Source organism: Typopeltis vanoorti, chromosome 1, assembly GCF_054136105.1.
Source record: "Typopeltis vanoorti isolate ZY-2024b chromosome 1, IOZ_Tvanoo_1.0, whole genome shotgun sequence".
Classification (NCBI taxonomy): Eukaryota; Metazoa; Arthropoda; class Arachnida; order Uropygi; family Thelyphonidae; genus Typopeltis; species Typopeltis vanoorti.
This window is the reverse complement of record NC_143549.1, coordinates 70,515,983-70,535,461: the sequence shown is the minus strand read 5'-3', so window position 1 is coordinate 70,535,461 and position 19,479 is coordinate 70,515,983. Positions and strand designations below refer to the sequence as shown.

General features: G+C 35.9%; 1 protein-coding gene across 2 annotated transcripts in view; it reads left to right on the top strand.

The window, feature by feature from the left end:
• The window catches only part of Su(var)3-9 (Suppressor of variegation 3-9), a 230,416-nt gene that overhangs the window by 12,931 nt on the left and 198,006 nt on the right, over positions 1-19,479 (top strand). For both annotated transcript variants that reach the window (XM_090391165.1, XM_090391173.1), the window contains exon 3: positions 18,525-18,659. In XM_090391165.1, the coding sequence (XP_090247291.1) occupies positions 18,525-18,659 (135 nt within the window). The remainder of the gene's footprint in view (positions 1-18,524; positions 18,660-19,479) is intronic.

The window sequence follows — 19,479 nt, the reverse complement described above, 5'->3', positions numbered from 1 at the left end:
GAGAGTTGCCTTATATTTAATCAATGAAATCCTCAATAAAGGTTGAAACCAGTCTGGGCAGTGATCCTCCCATAATGCATAGTAGTATACACTTCTGAAAGGAAGTGTTTTGGATTATGGGATACTACGGCATTTGATATGAAGTCATCAGTTTATATACAAATAGCCTAGTCATGAAGATACTTTATGTGCAAACTTTGTTTGCTTACACTTGGATAAAGGAGCAAACAAATATAATTTCTTGGCAAGAATTTTTACAAAACACATCAAATTTTCCAAATTAGCTTATTTAACCTTTCACTGCTAAGCTCAAGTTATTGCAAGCAGTTTGAAAATTGTGTCCTTGATGAGCTCGAGAATACGCGAACACACTTTTGCAGTTAAGAAATCTCTATATCTGCTGTGTGGTTGCCTGGAGTATGTTGGTTAGATTTTGTACTCTCTAGTTTTACTGCTATTTGAAGGAAATTACTTAATTTTATGTCCTAAAGTGCAGCAGGAGATGTAAAGGAACTAAAGATCTCAAGACAACTCTAAGTGCTGTGAACTTCCCAACTATTATTATTATTTAGCATATGATGTACAGGTCTCAGGATATTACATACATATTACATAAAACAGCATAAAAGCAATTGTAAAAATCATATTAAAAGGGGTACAATAGGGTGAAATGATTAAACATTAAAAAATTAAGAAACAGAGCTTAATCAAATCCTGGATCCACTCCAGGGATTCTGGGGTCAGTTTAAAAAAAAAAAGTCCTCTTTAGTGCCTGAGAATGAGTAGAAAGGCACTCAAGCGCAATATGATTGATAGTCTGAATCCTGCTTCCATATTCACAGTTTGGAATATAGGACCAGTTCCATTTATGCAAGAGATGTTTACATCTCCTATGTCTTCCTGTTCTGATCCAATTTAAAGTGGTCCATACATGTCTAGAGAACTCAAAGCCCTCCAGACAAGATGGATTTGAAATGGGAATTTGAAGATTGGAGGTATGTTGAAGCCAATACTCTCCCCCATGTCGAAGTAAGTTCTGGTCATTCATTTGTATTGCACCTGGATTTCAGTCTTTGTGAGGTGGATAGGTAAGGAACTGTTTCCAGCTATTTTTGTCCATAATTTGCTTAAGGCTTGGATCCTGTGAAGCGAGGGAGGGGCTATATTATTGAGAGTTGGGAGCCAGGAGTAGATCTTAGAGTACCAGAGATTATCCTCATAGTTTGATTCAGCTGGACATCGACTAAAGAAGCATGTGCACTGTTCAACCATGCTGTAGAATAAACCAAAGACAGTTCAGTAGTGCGCAGTGTGTTGGCATCAGCACCCCAAGAAGTACCAACAAGTTTATGCATTATATTATTATGAGTTTTTAATTTTTCAGCGATAGTGTTTAGATGATATTTAAATGTCAAACCTCTGTCTAGGGTGAATTCTAAGTATTTTGGATGATTGTTAAATTTAACCTGTTTATTTCTGAAGTAAACTTTTGGGATATAATATACTGGATATTACTTAAATCTTAATCTTAAAGGACACGCGGGTTTTTTATCCTGGAAACTCAGGTTTTTCGTCCCGTAAACTCAAGAAAATTGACTAGAACTCGCATTATTTCAGACATTAAATATATTGAGTTAGGGACCACGAGATGGCGCCACTTGTTGAGGCATCTCTCTTCACTGCATGCTGCTTAATTAGATAGGCTTGGGCCAGCTATTTCTGATTGGCTGCGTGGAGATTGAGCTGCCCACTCAGTCTCCAAAAGTTAGATAGGGCTAAACGGCCTTGCCTACTCCTTAGACGGGAATAAAAAGGCATTAGCTGATTTGATTTTCTTTAATCTTAATGAATTTACTTTTGGATTCATTGAGAGATATTTGTATCCATCTGTTTGCTAGTATTTGATTAAGTAGGTTAGCTAGTTTTGGTGATGGGATAGTTTCTAAGAATTTTAAAATGAGACCCTCTTGCCATACTGTGTCATAAGCAGCAGAGAGGTCCACAAATACCGCTATTGTTTTTCAAAGCCATTCCTCTATGAAGGTTGTCAAGGCCAGTACTTGATCATAATAGCTTCTGTCAGGTTTGAAGCCAGTCTGTTCCTGAGGAGTTCTATTATTCTTTTTCACCGATTTGAAGTTAATATGCTCATTGCTGAAAATGGCAATGAACTTTGCAATCTCATTGCCATGTTAGTCCAAGACACTGTGGGGACAGAGAAAAAAAAAATGCAATGCCATGGTGAACTTTCATTCCAAAACAAAACAGCAGAACTAAAATATGACATCTGCAAGCTCACCGAACAATGCAAATTTGATCCTGGGAAAATCATCAGGCGTCACTGCTTCAGGCCCATGAGCACACAGAGTGATGGAACGAATCTCCTACCTAATCAAAGTGTCTGGCAATATGCCAGCTAGCAGATTAGCATTCATGACCACTGTGAACAACATGTCAGAAGGTGTCACCACCACCATGTCACACCATGGTGGTGGTGACACCTTCTGACATGTTGTGTAGTGCACTGCCAGACTCACTTATGATGTGTAGTGGGAACAAAATAGAAAATTAGGCAGCAACTGGAAGAAAATCGACAGAGTGAAGACGTGGAGACAGTTAAACATTAAAAAAGGAGTACTAATGCAAAAATTCAGCCCTACTGCCAGCCAACTCATTAACTTGAACTCTCTCACCGCATAGGGAACATGCATGACTAATGCTGCCAACAGCAAACCTTGTAGAATCTTAATAATACACTACACCAATATATGTCCTCCATTCAAACCTTAACGATGTCCATTTCCATCTCCATTCTACAAAACCTCACTTTTCCTGACAAAAAACGAAATTTCTACTTCCTCAAGCACTACTCACCTCAACTTTCCCAGTTACGCACTCTTTGACTTGTTTCGCCCAGTGGTGGGTTTTGTGCATATGTTCGCTCTGCTATATACCGTGTCAAAGAGTGCCCAATCTTTCTTGTCGAAAAATCTCTGTACCCCATTCCATCAAATTCATTTTCTCTCTTTCTACCACTCCCCTAATGCCACAAAGCATTCTGAACTTTTTGATTTCCTTTCCTTAAAAGTTGATATTCTTTAATCCAATTTCTTAACAGTGAAGTCATTTTCCTTGGAGACTTTAATGTTCACAACACATCTGGCTCTCCTACTTCATTTATGCAGATCAAGCAGGTAGAGAAGCTGAGTCATTTGCCATCACCAGTGACCTTATACTAATAGTACACATGCCTAACTGAATACCAGAGAACTCCAGCCATTCTCCAAATACTTCTGACCTCTTCTTCAATAGTGACCCATCCAAGTACACCATCAGCGTAGTCTGTGCTGATCTCTTTTTCTATGAAACAACGAACACAATCACTCGCATGCATGATGTTGCATTACGATAAGGTCAGGTGGGATGATCTGTACAACTACTATGCCATGTTTCTGTGGGTCTATTATTGCTTCTAGTCATCTGATCCAAACCTGTATGCTAAATGTCTCACCAAAATAATTCTTATTAGCATGGAAATATTTATTCCCTATTTAAGTTTTGTGTTTAGTTCTCCCACAGGTTTGCGAAAGCTGTATAAGAGAAGAAGCAAGCGTACTGTAACTAGCTTGCATCCAAAAGTTCATCAACCTATACTAAAACCTGGAATAGTCATAAGAAAACTATCCACACCTCAAAAAATGATTTTGAAAGAGTTAAAAGCAGGAAACTTGCATCCTTCCCACATGGCAGCCTTACATTCTGGTCTCTAGCCAAAAACCATTGGTCACAACTTCTGCCTAACACTGCTATCACTGTTATATCCTGATGGCTCTGTTGCATCATCACCCACAGAAAAAGCCAATCTTCTGGTTTCTTACTTCCTCAATTCTTGTACTGCTGATTTTGGTAACTGTTTCCCAAGCACTAGAGCGAAATTTGGTGGATGTAAGGACTTCTATATGCCTTCTAAACTGCACTTAAATGGTTTTTGGAGAAAGTCATAGAATATTATTATTACTACCAGCATCACTCATGTTTATTTTAAATGTCTTTATTGGTAATATTTTTGGCTACGTTTCATAGCCATTGTCAATACACTACAGGCAAATGCAAAAAGAGAACAACAATTCAGTTGAAAGCACATGATATTATATGCTCCATCTGCATTAATAGATATCCAAAATAGCTTATAATAAATAATTTAGTTAGTACATTTTTTTTTTAAATATAAACAAAAGAGTTAATTTCAAATTAAGGAACACATGAATGGGATGAGTATTAGTCAATATAACTTCCCCAAATTAAGAAAGTTTTAGATAATTGTTTCTGTTCAGGTTTGGGTTGTGAATATGTGCTTCACAACTTTCTTTAAAATAACTTATGTAACACTTAGCTTTTGTCCCACTGAATCCTGTGTTTTGTAGATAATGCATAGCTTGCTAAACTTAGTTTCTTTAAGTGAAATGTACATTCCCGATGTTATTCAAGATACAGTCGAATCCACTTATTTTGATCATGGATAATATTATCAATCGGCTACTGTTATCAAAATCAGTCAGTCCCAAAACACACATTTAAAATGAATTAAAAATAATCCTCTATTATAATCAAAGTTCTAGTTATTGTTATCAAAATTCTATTATGTTTAGCCTTCCAAAATTCTAATTTTGGAAGGCTAAACTTCCAAATTCTAAGAAATAAGGGTTAATCAGGAGAAAATTTAGTTCACCAAATTGTATTCTTTATTGGCTTAAACCAAAATAGAAAATGATAGTACATGACAGAATTTCATGCCTGCTGGGATGTTGCCTGGTTAAACAAGGCCCCCCCCCCGCTGTTTTCACCAGGGACCCAGAGCAAACAGCGAAAAGTCAGCTACTGGAACAAATCCTAAAACCCAACCCAACTCAATATCACCAGTTCAAGATCAGTACTATCAACATAAGAAGCCTGAATGGCAATGAAATGGAGCTAGCTGAGGAATTGGATAAGTACCAGATCGACATATTAAGGGGTGACTGAAATAAAAAAGGCAAAAACTGGTATGATCTTTCTGAGAAATAAATACAAAATGTTATATTCAGACAATAACAATCAAAGAAAAGAAGCAGTAGCCATAGTATTCAACACAAAATACGAGGCTAATCTTCTTGAATGGCAGGCAGTGTCAAGTAGAGTGATGTGGGCAAATATCAGAATGGGGAACTGGACAATGAGAGTTATTTGTGCCTATGTTCCAACAGAAGGTTCTACTATGGTAGAAGTGGAGGAATTTTTTGAGGCTTTAGAGAAAGCAACTGACACAATGAGAAAGGAAAAGTTGGTCCTTGTTGAGGATCTAAATAGCAGAGTAGGAAATGATTGTCAGACATACACAAATATTTTAGAAAAATTTGGAGAAAAGAGCAAAGCTAATAATAATGGCAAATATTTGTTGGAGTTCTGCTCAGGACATGGACTGGTTATTACTAACAGAATGTTTCAACATAAAAATGTGCATAAATTCACATGGAGAGAAGAGGCGAGGGGTCTCATTGACTGTGTTATTGTTGATAGTAATGTTTTCTCCCTGGTGCAGAACACCAGAGTGTACAGAGAATTTCAAATTGGAAGTGATCACCATTTAGTCTTGAGCAGGATAAAATTGAATTTCATATTGAAAAGAATAAGATGTAAGAAAGTTTTAAAGAGAATAAAAGTTGAGCAGCTCTCAGATGTGAACTGTAGACTAAAATACACAAACTTGTTTGAAGAAGAAATGAAAGAGTTTGAGAACAGGAACCAAATCTTGGAGATTCAGTGGCAAGCCCTAAAGAAAACACTGATTGATTCAGCAGAGAGGCATGTGGTGAGGTTGTCTGTAAGGATAGAAAAATCAGAACTCCATGGTAGACACAGGAATTCAAAGAGGCAGTGAAAGAAAAGAAGAAAGCATATCAAAAGTTCCTGGCAAATAAGTCAGCTTGTGCTCTTAGAGAATACAGAGACAAATGTAAGAAAGTTAAACACTGTGTAAAACTAGCTAAACAAAAGTCATGGGGGAGGACTTTGGTAAGAACATAGAAAATAAATATCAAAAAGGTGGCAAGATATTCTGGAGGTTGTTGAAGAAGCTCAATAATGGAGGAAAGAGTGGTATAAAAGGAATTAGAGATGATAAAGGTGACATGAAAGCAGGAGAAAAAATATATCTTTGGAGTATGGAGTAATTACTTAGAAAAATGCTAAATGAAACAATCAGTGACCACAGTGGTAAAAACACTGACCAGGCATGCAATCAGGAATACATATCTGTACTTGAAGGAAAAAGCCATCAAAAGCCTGAAATGTGGAAAGGCAGCAGGAGTAGATGATATTCGACAAGAAATGCTCAAGTATGGAGGTATAAAAGTCTTACAGTGGCTGCACTGCATAGTTCAGAAGGCCTGGACAGAGGGACGAATTCCAAATGATTGGAGTAGATCTCTCATAGTATCCATATATAAAAAGGGAAATAAAACTGAATGTGCGAATTACAGAGGTATTTCTTTACTGAGTGTTCCTGGTAAGATTTATGCCAGTATACTTGAGAAACGGTTGAGAAAGATGACTTGGCAATGAGCTCTTCATTCTCAGCGTAGCTTGCCACTATTTATGTGGAGTACTTCAAACAGCAGGGCCTTATAAAGATCTACTTAAAACCAGAAAAGTGGATCAGATATGTGAATGACATTTCCTCAAATGGCCAGGTTAAAGGAACTATCTACCTATCCAAACAGGTCACATCCTCAAATCAGTTTCATAGTCTGAATGTAAGACAAAATAGTGTTCCCTTTTTTTTTTTTTTTTTTCATATGCTGTTCTCTAGATCGGGTTTCTCAAACTGTTTCGTGGAACACCAGTGTTCCTCAGAAAGTGGATAAGCGTTCCATGAAAAATTATCAAAATTTTTCACGGAACTCCTCACTTTGGAGTTTCTCCTCACTCCTCAATTTGCGTGTGGATTATACTATTAAGGCCAGTGTGTGCTGGCCTTGACTTCGTCGCCTGCGGTTGTCGGCACCTCCAAGTGCAAGTGAAGTACAGAGCTATCTATTCTAGTAAATGTGCAGTCACAAGAAAGGCCAATTTGAAGTGCAGCAACCCAGCATGCCTGTAGTGTGCGCTGTTGCATTTTTTCAATGCGATACAGCCTGCTTTGGCAATTGTGTGCACTTAGCTTTGCATTGAATATGAGACTGATGATACTCGACTCTAATCAAGGTGTTCCATTAAAATTTCAGGATTTGTGAAGTGTTCCATCGTAGGAAAAGTTTGGGAAACCATGCTCTAGATCATCCAGATCTAGAGCAGGGCAACGTCTAGATCTAGATCTAGACGTTACACACTGTCACTCATTTAAAACGTGGCATCCCAAGTGACAAGAATATAAACTGAGAGTGTGAATACCTAAAGGATATCTTATGAAAAATGGTTATAGTATGTTATAAATGGTTATAATAAAAAAAATCATAACTACAGGTTGTTCTCACTTTATACTTTACTTAAAAAAATCTGACTGACAGAATAGCCCATGTTTTGAAATAACAGAACATAATTTCAAATTGTATTTTCTTCTAAAATTATCTTCATTTGCCATCTCTTGTCCAAGAAGTTGACTCATGATGTGACTCATTGTTAATTATGGACATCACGACATGTGGCGAGAACCCTGTCTCTTCCACATATTGTAAGTGTTCATGGCTGTAAATCCATGTTTGTTCATGGGGCCAGTTTGCTTGTTCTGAGGGACAAAAAACCCAATCTTCCAGGTGAAAAAACCTCTATCTCTTCTTCTTCTCTACCTCTATTTCTAAAATTATCTACCATCCTACAATCACTGAAGTAAGCTTATCCACCATTAAGGAAGCCAGGCATATACAGGCTATACCATACTTGTGGCATTAGTTTTATAGGCAAGATGGATCATCCAGTAGAAATCTGAATGGCAGAACATGTTAGAGGTGTATATATATAAAAAAGAGAGAGAGCATATAAAATTAGTTTAATATTCAAAAACACAAGCAGACTGAAATGTTATAAATGTTATTTTAGCAGCAAACTAAAATGCCTTTTTGTTATGTTGCTCCCACCCATGAAAAAAAAGCGGGGGGAAGCAACATTAAAAAAAAAAAAAAGTCTTGGATGTAATTTGTTCACCCATAGTGTTCATCCATAGTGCAGTAAGAACCAGTGTGTCATAATCAACTAATGGTAGTACATGCTTAAAAACATTGTAACTTAACAGAATATCATTCCTCTTTCTTCTTAACAGGAGAAAGAGAAGTGATATAGAGGTTTATAGGATACAATCTGATGAAATTTTTAGTTATATGGAAGGTGGGGAGAGAACATGGGGGCATCCATGGAAGTTAAGTTTGTTCACAGTCAAGAAAGAAGGGTTAGAGCTAGGTTTTTCTCCCAGAGAGCAGTGAGTGAATAGAACAGTTTGCTTTTATGGGTAGTGAGTTCATCTAGTGTGAATGAATTTATGGAAAGGTATGACAGCTGGTTTGGGTGATTTATAGCCTCCCTCTCAGATAATAATATTATTATTATTATTATCTGACTCCCTGGAGGTCTCAGATAATAATAATAATATGTGAAAGGCAATATGAAGTTTGTCTGAGAAATTCCCAAACTTTTTAAATAAAAATTTTCCTGTCTAATTTAGAAGCTATTCGGCCTTGTCGCCTCAAAGTGTTCCCCTCCACTTGTATACACTGCTGCCAACATTTGTTCTACTCTTTGCAACATTTCTGGAATGTTTCTTTTGGGATACTGCGCAGTCCCACTAGCAATTTTTTCTTTATCAAGTCAGTTGACTCAAAACATTTGCCTTTCAACATCAGTTTCATTTTGGGGAATTAAAAAAGTCTGCTGGTGTCTGGTCAGGGGAATAAGCAGACTGTGGAACGACCATTGTTGTGTGTGCAGGCACATTATTATGATAAAGCATTGGTTTTTCCCTTCCAAGCATTCCCTTCCTGTTTTTGCTGATAGTCTCACAAAGACATTACATTACCTCAAGATAATACTCCTTGTTCACTATCTTGCCTTGTAGAAGAAATTCATGGTGAACAATGTCCTCAGAATCGAAAAAACTGTCATCATCACTTTGTCACCACGAACATCAGCACTTGTTCATGGTGACCCTGTTGACACCCACTGTTGACTGAGCTTTTGTTTTGACATTATAGCTGTAAACCCACGTCTCATCCCTGGTAATGTTTTTTAAAAGTTTTCATTCTCATGACTGAAAAGTTCTTGGCTCACATCAATTCGAATTTGTTTTTGATTTTCAATTGGCCATAATGCAATGGTGTCTAAATTTTGCCTAAGAATCTCATTGACAGTTTTTGAAATATTTTGAAATACAAACTTTTGCAACATTTTCATAAATTTTTCAATGTTGACTGTTGTCCTGAACAGGGATCATCTTCAACTTAAGTTCAGTCATCTTTGAAATTTGTTTCCACCACTTGTACGTTTGAGTCCGGCTTAAAGCCTCATTCCCAAATTCTGTTTTTAACATTTCAAATGTCTCCGTGAAAGATTTCGTACAAATTTATTGATCATGAAAATTGCTCATTTTAAATACAACAAAAAATCGCCAGATGCACCAAACACGTGTTGACACAAACAGATGTAGTACAATATGTAAGCCAAATATCACATTGCAGCTTTCTCTAGGCTATTTCCCAATGTTGCTGCTAGACTGCAGCATATGAAACATGCAGCCTAGTAGTGCTTGTCGGTGAGATAATTCAAAAGTTTGGGAATTTCCTGGACAAACCTTGTATATCAGCTAGATCCACAGTAAACTACATATTACACATATGAAGTTTGGTTGGGGTGTTTTACTGGAAGCTAAATGCCTTATATATTTCACATATTTTAAGTTTATTTCTATGCAGTCTTGAAGAAGCAGCCCACATATTCTGTGAAACTAGTGAATATAAATAGTATCTGCCTCCTGTGTTGGAGTGGTTGACCACTGAGTCTTTCACTCCTGCTCTTTAAATGTTCCCATTATTTTGCTAGCAACTATGATAATTAACATAAATTCCAGAGTCACTGTTATTAAAAAAAAAAAAACTCCCACAAATATTCAAGGTCTTAATTCTAATATCAGTGATGAACACCACTCACACACATCCAAAGTGATATGTTAGTCATCACTGAACTTGAGTTGGCATCTTCTGCAATAACATCTCACCTGAGCTTTCCTCATATCTTCCAGGATTACTTTTATAAGAAGGGTTTGCACACTTGCATATTTCTCAGGTCTGATATCCTATGCCAATATTTATTAAACTTGGAATCCCCTGTATATGATCTGCTTTGGCTTAAGATTTCCTTATCTCACTTTATTTGTTTCTGCTGTTTTCCTAACTCTAATAACATCACCAACCTGTTTGACTGTTTTATCTCTTAAAGTGATTACATAATAGATTACCTAATAGTTTGGTCCTTACAAAGTCAATTTGGATTTGTTTATTTTTTTTTGCAGTTCTCATTCTCTAGATTCTCATTATTCTCACAGTACCCTGGACTTTTCTTAACCAACTCTCCCTCCAAATACACTATGTAGATGTTAGCTCTCCTCTTGGCAAGTCTAACCATAACCTTGTCCACGTCCCAGCCATTCTCAACCTCATATCCTGTAGCACTACATTGGTGCCAACGGGGATGATCTTCAGAACCTCTGTGCCTTGTTTTTCAGTGGTTTGATTGCTGCTGCTTCTCTTATGATCCTAGCACTTGCTCTGATCTAATCACAGAAATTATTCTTGCTGGAATGATTGCTTTTCTAATCCACTAAACACACAACACTTATCCAAAAACAGTGGTGCTTCAACAATTGTACTAAAGCAATCCAAGCCAAAAGTGCAGTATATGCCCAAATGGCTCAAGTCAAATACTGCAGCCTCTTGCTTAGCTTGTACTACAACTCAACAACTGAAAAAAAAAAAAAAAAAAAAAAAAAAAATCTAAGGTGACTTTGTAAGGACCAAATGCACTAAGCTTGTCTCCTATCCAAATGGTAGTCAAGCCTTCTGTTCTTGTGTCAAGGCCGTGGGATGCAACTTCTGTCCTTCCATGTTTCCGTTTCTCGCAGATCCTTATAGTACAATGGTCACATCTCCTAAAGATAATGCAGACCTGTTGGCATCAAGTTTTTACTCCAAATTCTGTATAGATGAACAAGACAGATCTCCTCCCACCATCCTGCAAACTATCTACTGTATGCCTCCCTTGAAGTTTCATCAGAATGATATCAGGAAAAATTACTCAGTAGCCATAATACCAATAAGTCTTCTGGCCTTGATGATCCTCAAGTTGTACAAAAAACTTCCTCTTTGGTCATACACTCTGGTCATGGTGGATGGTTTCCTTTCATCAGATTTTTCATTTATTGCTGGTGTATCCAGGGCTCTGCTTTAATCTACCTCGATGTACCTCCCGTACTTCGAGGATATTTTCTTTCTGACATGCAATCCTAGTCATGGCTTTATAATTATGGTACTCTCCATGTCTCTTTTTCATTTTCAGAACCCTGTAATGCCCAATTAATTTGTGCATTCTTTAACCAGTGCCTTAAAGTTGATCTCCTTGTCATTCTCAAATAGGATGTGGATAACCTGATGAATTTTAATGCCACCAAAAGAAAGAAATACCATGCCTAATTTTTGACAGTATTTTGCTTGTCAGCCATGATCAGCATTTTTCTTCTTGGGTTATCTCCTAATCTGTCCTGGTATAAGCACATTAGGTCCATAGCCTCTTCAGCTTCCTAAAAAAGCTTAGTATTCATTTTTGTTCCAAACAGTGCTTCTCTCCTCTTTAACTCCTGATGCTTTATAAAGCTCAAATCTGCCCAACCTTAACATACCATCCTTTCATTTGAAGTGATGCACTTAAGATATCTCTCTCTTTCTCCCTCTCCGAATGTTTGATTGTATTTAGAATCAAGCAGTTTAATTGGTGATCCCTCCCTCCCTTACTGACTCCCTCCAGTCACTTTCCTCTGGATGCTCGTTTGCTGCATTTTGTCTTTTCTGTAGGTATTTCTGTGGTGCTGCTCCACTGAACTGGTTGCTACTGCCTCACTTAATTCTAATCATGCATGAGCAGCTGCTGGTTAACACCCGTGTACAGTTCAACTCCAAAACTCATCGAACCCTCATCCTCCTCTACTCTTAGGAACCTACTCTATACCTCTACTATTTAAAACAGTAATGATTATTACTGTTCCAAATTAATAAACCTTAATGATTATAATCCTGAAATCTTCAAGAAATGCATCAATAAATTTCTTTCCTCTTTCTAGTCCCTTGCCCCCCCCCCCCCCCCACGGCAATGTTGTGTCATAGGTCTTTGGAACATTTTGTGTAAGGGACTGATACAGTTGGTGTGGATATACAATATGGAAAATGACTACATATGTTTGCAAGCAGTTTTAGTGTTCTTTGGCAGTTTGAGTGATTTCTTCCTTTAGGAGAGAATTTCTTTATGAAAAATTAAATTGGAATGATTCAGAATTAATCCAGTTGAAAATTTTAAAACTTTTATTAATAACTATCACTTTTTGGTTTTGGCCAGATTATTATTGTTTAACCCTTGATTCCCTACCTTTCAGCATCATGACCCTGGGCTCCCCAACAATTTTTCACCACTTTGGAAAACATTGAAAACGCAAGGTGACTTCCTATTAAAAACACAATTTTTCCATAGTACCAAACTGAAATTTACTTATTCACTGTGTTTTTCATGGGATTTACAGACGAAACTGCATTTTGTATTTGCTTCAATCACACATGACGATACAACTTAAATGCCATGGCATTTTGGGTATTGCCTAGTTAAAGAATACCTCAACTTTTTTTTTTTTTTTTTTTCAGAAAATCACAGTTAAGTCTCAAAAGAATTGAAAACAAGCACCATCAGCAATGGAGATGTGAAATTTGCATATTGATTGCAGAATACTTTTTTTTTTTTTTATATAGTGAAACCTGTGGGGTATCCATAACTGTAGAATAACATATGTCACAGTAAATAACATTTTTATTATGTAAATATTTAATCTTATGTATCAAATGACATCATCATTACAACTATCTAACAACAAAAGGAATTGAATTCAAAAAAACAGTAGTGTGCATGCTTAAATTGGAATCCCTCAACATATAAAGTCATGTGTTCATGGATTAAAACTATTGAGCGGAAATTAAAATTAATTAAATTTTACATTTTTTACGTAATAAAGTTATTTGGAAAATTTTGAATAAATTGGCAGGATTCATAATAATAAATATCTGCTGGATTTTTCATTAGGACATGGACGAGTCATCAGAATTTAAGACACTTTTAAGTTGGACCCATGTTCCAACTTAAAAGTGTCTTAAATTCACATTTAAAGGTATCTTAAATTCACATATGGAAAACACACAAGAGAAAAATAATAGGAAGCCATCTCCATCTGGTGTTTTGAGCAGTACAAATTAAGTATAACACTAAAAGGAAAAAACTGTGTGAAAACTTTAAAAAGAATGTTACATTTCCAGTGTAAACTGTAGTGTCACATGCACAAATATTATTAGCGATAAAATGAGATTTTAGAGCCATATTTTAAGTAAATCAACATGTGTCCTTAACATATATACACACACCCTCTGTCCAAAAAGAAACCGAACTTTTCGAAAATAGAAGAAACCAGTGGCACCACCTGTTGTATCTTTTTGTTGTCAAAAGTGGCAACCTTCATTAGAGTTGTGTCAACTGTTTATGACATTTGTTTCATTAGAAGCCAAGGTATAGTGCCAAGAGTTACGTGTATTTTGACGAACAGTCAAAAAATGAGTTTCAAACAGAGAGCTGCAATCGACTTTTGTGTTAAACTTGGTAAAAGTTTTAACAAAACGCATCAAATGCTTCAAAAAGCATATGGTGATGAATGCTTATCCCGTACTCAAGTTTACGAGTGGTTTAAGCGATTTCAAAGTGGTCGTGAGACGCTTGAGGACGACAGAAAGCTGGACCGTCCAAAAACTGGACTGAGCGAAATTAACATCCAAAAAGTGCGTGATTTCATCAAAGAAAACCCGAAATCATCTGTGAGATTGATTGAAGATGAATTGGGGATTCCAAATTCAACTGTGCACAACATTTTGACCATGTTGTGCACAAGGATCATGTTATATTCTTATTTTAATTTTAATTATAATAGGTGAACATTTTTCACATGGAAGGATTAATAATTTATTTTACATTAATTATGGTAAAAATAGTTTTGCATTATGAACTTTTCATTATATGAACAGTCTTCTGGAGTGAATTAAGTTCATAAAATGAGGTTTTACTGTACTACATGAAAAAGTTTTATCATTACTAACTTCTGATCAACAATTTTCCTCCAAATTAATCTGTTGTCTGTCAACACTCTAATATTATCAGATCATATATTTCTGTCTTCTAAGGCACTTTTTACTCTATCAGTCTATCTACATCTTGGTCTTCCTCTGGGTCTTTTCTCTGCCAACCTGGCAAAGAGCACTTGTTTTGATAATCTTTCCTCTCCCATTCTGTTTAAGTGACCATACCACCTGAGATTAGCTCTACTAACACATTACTGACTGTTAACAATCACAAGTTCTTTTCTAATATCCTAATTTTTAATGTGATACTGCCATCGATGTCATCTGTTCTCTCCACTGATCTTTCTCAGAATTCTCATATCAGAGGTCTCCAGTCTTTGACGAAGTGTTTTATTTCTAATCCAGTTCTCAGATCCATAAGTTCATATTGGTTTGAAAACTGCCTTGTATACAGCTAATTGAATGTTTTGACTGATTTCTTTCTTATTCCTTATAAATTCATTCAGCTAACTTCCTACTATACCAGCATTACTAATTCTGTTGTCTATTTCCATATTTAATTTACTATCTTCACTAAAAATTGTGCCTAAATATTTATTTCTTCTATAGATTCACCATTCCGGATGCAGTTGAGGATACAAATTTATTACAACAGTTCTTCAATTTAGCCAGGGAATCTTTCAAACTGTACTGGATTTATTCAGAAGTATAATATTATCTGCATGAAGTAAAGAACTAAGATTAACATCACCAATTTTGATATCAGATTTAATACCACTGTCCTACATTTTGTAATCCGTATAGATAATGAACAACAGTGGAGATAATTTGCACCCCCTTGCCACACACTTGATTTTACCACAAACCATCTTCCTGTACCTCCTTCAAGTCTAATTGCTGACTTACAGCTTAAATATACTATGTATTTCTTGATCCATTTATACCATATAACTGTAGCATTTTGAACTTGGTACCTTGTAATATGCCTTTTCCAAATCAACAACACTTAGATATAAATCCTTGTTATATTCCCACAATTTATCAAATATTTGTCTTAAAATGAAAATCTGATTCCTGCAACCAATATTTGGCCTGTATCCAGCTTATTCTTCACCAACTTCCCTTACACAATTTTTCTTAGCCATTTCTCAGGTATACTTGCATAAATCTTACCAGGAACACTCAGTAGGGAAATACTTTTGTAATTCTCGCATTCAGTTTTATTTCCATTTTTATAGATGGGTACTATGAGAGCTCTACTCCAATCATCTGGAATTCAACCCTCTGACTAGGCCTTCTAAATTATGCAGTGCAGCCACTGTAAAAGTTCTCAAATATGGAGGCTATTAACTCCATATTTGAGAATTTTTGGCTGAATTTCATCTACTCTAACTGTCTTTCTGCATTTCAGGTTTTTAATGACTTTTTCTACTTTCAAGTATGGATATGTATTCCTGACTGCATTCCTGTTGGGAGTTTTCTACCATGATGCTGACACCGCTTGTTTCATTTAAGTTTTTGAAAGTAATTACATCAAACATCTAGAATATCTTTATCTTCAGTTTTCATGTTACCTTTATCATTTTTGATGAACATCTTTTACACAGTGCTTCACTTTCTTACATTTTTCTCTGTATTCTCTAAGAGCAAAAGCTGATTTACTTGCCACTAACTTTTGATATTTCTTCTTTTCCTTCACTGCCTCTTTAACTTCCCGAGTCCACCATGGTGTTCTGACTTTTCTGTCCTTACAGACCAACCTCACCACATGCCTCTCTGGCTGTGTCATTCAATGTTTTCTTCAGGATTTGCCATTGAATCTCCAAGATTTGGTTCTTGTTTTCAAACACTTTCAATTTTTATTCAATGATGTTTGTGTATTTGAGTGTACAGTTAACCTCTGAAAGCTGCTCAACCTTGATTCGTTTTAAACCTTTCTTAGACACTGTTCTTTTCATTACAAAATTCAATTTTATCCTACTCCACACTAAATAGTGAATGCTTCCTATTTCAAATCTGCCGTATACTCTTGTGTCCTGTACCAGCAAGAAAACATTGCTGTCAACTATTACATATAACATAGTCAATGAGACTTCTTATTTCTTGCATCTTCTCTCCATGTGAATTTGTGCATATTTTTATGTTGAAACATGATGTTAGTAATAACTAATCCATGTCCTGAACAAAAATCCAGAAGACATTTACCATTATTATTAGCTCTGCACTTTTCTCCAAATTTTCCCCAAACATTCTATATGTCTGATAATCATTTTCTACTCTCTACTGTTTAGATCTCCAACAAGGATCAACTTTTCCTTTTTCATTGAGCCAGCTGACTTCTCTAATGCCTCAAAAAAATTTCTTTCTTGGTAAAACCTTCTGTGGGACCATACGCACAAATAAGTGTCATTGTCCAGTTCCTCATTCTACCCATATCATGCTACTTGATATTGCCTGCCATTCTAGAAGATTACCTGCATATTTATTGTTGAATACTATGGCTCCTCCCTCTTTTTCCTGATTGTTATTCCCAGAATATAACATTTTGTATTTGTCACTTAGAAGGATTTCACCTGTTTTTCCTCTTCTTTGTTTCTGTTACATCTATTATGTCAATCTGGTACTTATCCAGTTCTTCTGCTCATTCCATTTCTTTTCTGTTGATTCGTCTTACATTGATAGTATACCAATCTTGAACTCTGATGAGTTGGGATGTGTTCTGGAATTTGTTCCAGAAGCTGACTTTTCACTGTTTGCTCTGGTTCTCTGATGAAAATAACGGAGGCCTTGTTTAACCGGTTGAGGTTGATGCTTCAGCTGTCATGTTGTAACAACATTTCACATTGTGGTTTAAGCCAGTAAGAATACAATTTAGTTGGCTAAATCTCAAATTGCCAGCCCATCCTGGTTCGTTTGGTATCCAGGTAGATATCTAACAGAGGATTTCACAACAAGAAGGTGAGGATTGGACATTAGGGTCAGAAGCCCCAGTCAGTTCTCTGCATTCCTTAAAAGGCTACACGGAGATCTCCTCCCAGTTATACAGCTTTGACCCTTAAGCACCTCAGTGTCCATATTACGAAACTTTCATAGTTTCTGCAAGCATTCGGCTTTGAAATAATGCTGAATCTAGTATCCACATTGCTGAAATGAAGCCTTATGGCTCTTCCTTTAGTAATTACTTTTACACACCGACCGAGAGTTCACTTACGAAAAATACATTTCTCTGACATTTTGATTTCCTTAGTACTGAATTACAGTTTTTGCTCTCTTAAGGTTTCTGCCTGGTCTCTGAAGAGAAGTAACCAGTTTGAAACAGGTGTAAGGCCAGTGAAACCTTTATCAAATGCACTAATAAATGGCAAATATATGGGTGCTTGGGCAGCACGCATGTCTTTTAAACAGTGCAAGCTAAGGCAACTTAGGGATGCTGAGGATTGTATTCTCGTAAGCTCTCAGGTCAACTAACAAAACTTTCATAGTTTCTACAAACATTTGGCTTTGAAATAACGTTGGATCTAGTATCCGCTTTGCCTATGTAATTTTACATCACTGCAATGAAGCCTTATGGCTCTTCCTTTAGTAAATAACATCCTATTTTTATTATTTATTGCCTTCTTATTGAAATGGTTCTGACACAAAAATGTTTGGACATATTAAAAAATGGAGGTGGGAGCCTTGCATGAGTACATTTTTTTTATTTTTTTGTGGCATGTAGGATTTTATGTAATTTGTCAGTCCCTGTATTTCAGTGGCTGATAATTTATTTTGTTTGTGTATGGTTTATTTTATTTTTGTATGATGTGAGTTAATACTCATGTTGCAAATTGAATAATATTACATTTAAGCCTTGCTACACAACAGGCAGTTTTATGTTAAATTGGAAGACATAGATGCTTATATTTTGTTAATAGAACTACCTTTTCTTGAATGAAAGATCAAAAATATCTTTCTTTTAGTAACATTTTAGTAGTTATTTTAATCTTTCTTTGTGAGGGGGTGAAACACAGATGCCTTCTAGATGTTGCATTCTATATTTATAATGGTTAAAAAAACAAATCGTTTTTTTTTTCTCTGAGAAAATGCTTCTCATATTTTGTATACTGTTTTAATTTTTAATTATTTTAGTTGAGGAAACAATTCAAGAAAATGCAAATCCCTCCTTTATTGCTGTTATGGATCCTCTTATGGATCAAGAAGATGAAACGTTGATATCCCAAAACACAGATTTGGTTTCATCATGTGATAAGTACATGAATCATAGTAAGTATTTTTTTTAAAACTGGAACTTGTTTTTGGCTTTATTAGTTGATCAGAGATTTTTGTAAAATATATACAAGAATTGTCTACAAGTTTCACCAACTGTTCTGTCTGGCTTCTTCAGGATGTGTAACGGTACAAGGAACTAACGTTTGCTAGTAAAAAAGAAGAATGGAGTAACACAGTCAAATAAATTAAACAGATGCGTAACATCATGAGCATGGAACGTGGTGTATCAGTCATTGTTTATTGAGCGCATTATATAGTTTTTAATGAAATGAAATTCTGGTAAGCTGAGTGAACTTATTAGGCTTTTCCAGATATCTTTCAGGATCAGTCCTTGATTTCTGTTTAGATTTTCTCCAGAGTGGAGTACAACCGCAGCTTCTTTGAAGTTTCTACATCAAAAATCCTCTTCTATATAGGGCATGGAGCTTTTATCCCAATCGTTTGGTTGGGATTTAACAAGTAAAAAGTCTCAAATTAAAAAATTCGATAGACTTTATGAAAGAAAATACAACTCAAGACCAAGTCTCCCTGATGAAAAAGTCATTTTCAATCTTTCAGACTATATATTATCAAAACCAGAAACCGACATACTAAAGAAAGGTTTCAACTTCGCTATCATTCCAGATCACATTCCAAAGATTGATATTATTAGCAACATCGAAAAGGCTCTCTCTCTCTCTCTCTCTTCATTTCTGAAACAATAACAAATGGTATATGATTAAAAAGCACTATTATCCTTTCAACTTAAACCACCAAAACTCAATATAACTCCTCTTGAAGAGCGAGCCCTTTCAAACCTAAAGAAGAACAAAGA